This window comes from Quercus suber, unplaced genomic scaffold, assembly GCF_002906115.3.
Source record: "Quercus suber isolate HL8 unplaced genomic scaffold, Cork oak 2.0 scaffold_109, whole genome shotgun sequence".
In the NCBI taxonomy this organism is placed as follows: Eukaryota; Viridiplantae; Streptophyta; class Magnoliopsida; order Fagales; family Fagaceae; genus Quercus; species Quercus suber.
The window spans coordinates 1086694-1088033 of NW_027069574.1; the positions used below are offsets into that span (position 1 = coordinate 1086694).

Genomic DNA, 1340 nt, shown 5'->3' on the forward strand with positions numbered 1-1340 from the left:
GTGCCTCGGCGATAAGTTTTACTTAATCCTTAATTTTATATGCTTTTGCACTTGTCTATTTTGCTTATAAGTTAATTTGAGCATATCTTGTTTTATTGATATATTATTGATATTGCTTTGTAATTTTGTTAATCAATTTGGACAATTTTTCAAACTATACTTCCAACAAACCCAATTTAAAATCAACTCAACATAAAACACATTAGAAAACCCATTTGGCAAAATACAAATAAACCCAAAACTCAAGTTTGCTACCCCATGAGACAGAGAGTGTGAGCGGATTGAGTCATGGAAGCTTGGTAAATAGATTTTTTTCAGATTTGAAGAGAGCACTGATTTGATAGAGAAAGAGAGGGGGAGAAAGAGAGAGAATTTTTTTTTTTTTTTAGAAATGAAAAAGAAGACAAGAAAGTAAGAATGAATAGCAAAAGAAAAAGAAAAAGAAAGAAGACGCTGAAGAAGAAAAACATAGAAGAAGAAAGAAGGAGAAGAAGAAAGAGAGTGTTTCAAAGATGTAAGGTGGTGGGGCCGGGTAAGGAAAATAATAAAAAAAAAAGTATTATTTTAATAATAAAAAAATGTGTATTATAGATAATCTCAGGTGGGTTTTTTACAAATCAATCGTATAAAAAAAAAAAAAAAAAAGTAGATTATTATGGTAAAATAGAAGGAATCTTTTTGCACATAATGCTAATGCTCAGGCTATAAGCTATGGCAAATTGCACAAATTTTATTCTTAGTTAATAATTTCTTGACAGAGTAGATCAAAGTCTGCTTCAGCCACTTTTCAATCTAAAAGCTAAACAGAGAACAAACATACTGTAGAACATACAACACAAGACTAAAAAGAAAAGAAAAACACACAGAAACAAGGGTGTCATAATATTAGAGATACACCAAATTAAGAAACTGCAAAGCATAAGCAGTTGGGAAATTGGAATTCAAATATTCATTTCTTCAAGAAACCTTGAGCCATCTTCACGTAGTCCCCAGACCCACTTTCAGTGTGGCCTTCACTTTCATGATCACCACCACCAGCAGCTGAGTGTGGTTTTGAGTCAGTGGTGGTGGTGGTGGTGTTGGAATGGGATTGGGAGGAGGGGTTGCCATATTGGTCGAGATAAGTCTCAGCCTTATCCACATACTTGCCATAGCTCGTTTTATCCAACTTTCCATAGCTAGAGGCAGCTTCCAAAATATCACCAGCTGCTCCAGCTACCCTGGCCTTGTCAACTTTGTCAGCTCCCTGGCTAAAAGCGGTTTGGCTTGCCTCAGCTAACAACTTGGCACTGGCCATGAGCTCAGAGTTCGATGGTTGGTGGTGTTGGTGTTGGTTTTGG

General features: G+C 35.7%; 1 protein-coding gene across 1 annotated transcript; it reads right to left on the minus strand.

Moving 5' to 3' along the window:
* Window positions 1–710: 710 nt before the first annotated feature.
* Window positions 711–1309, minus strand: LOC136068321 (nodulin-related protein 2-like; the record flags this gene model as incomplete). Its single annotated transcript, XM_065775340.1, is given in 1 exon segment — window positions 711–1309. A coding segment is annotated over 1 exon segment (348 nt). The 3' UTR covers window positions 711–949.
* Between the last annotated feature and the right edge of the window lie 31 nt (window positions 1310–1340).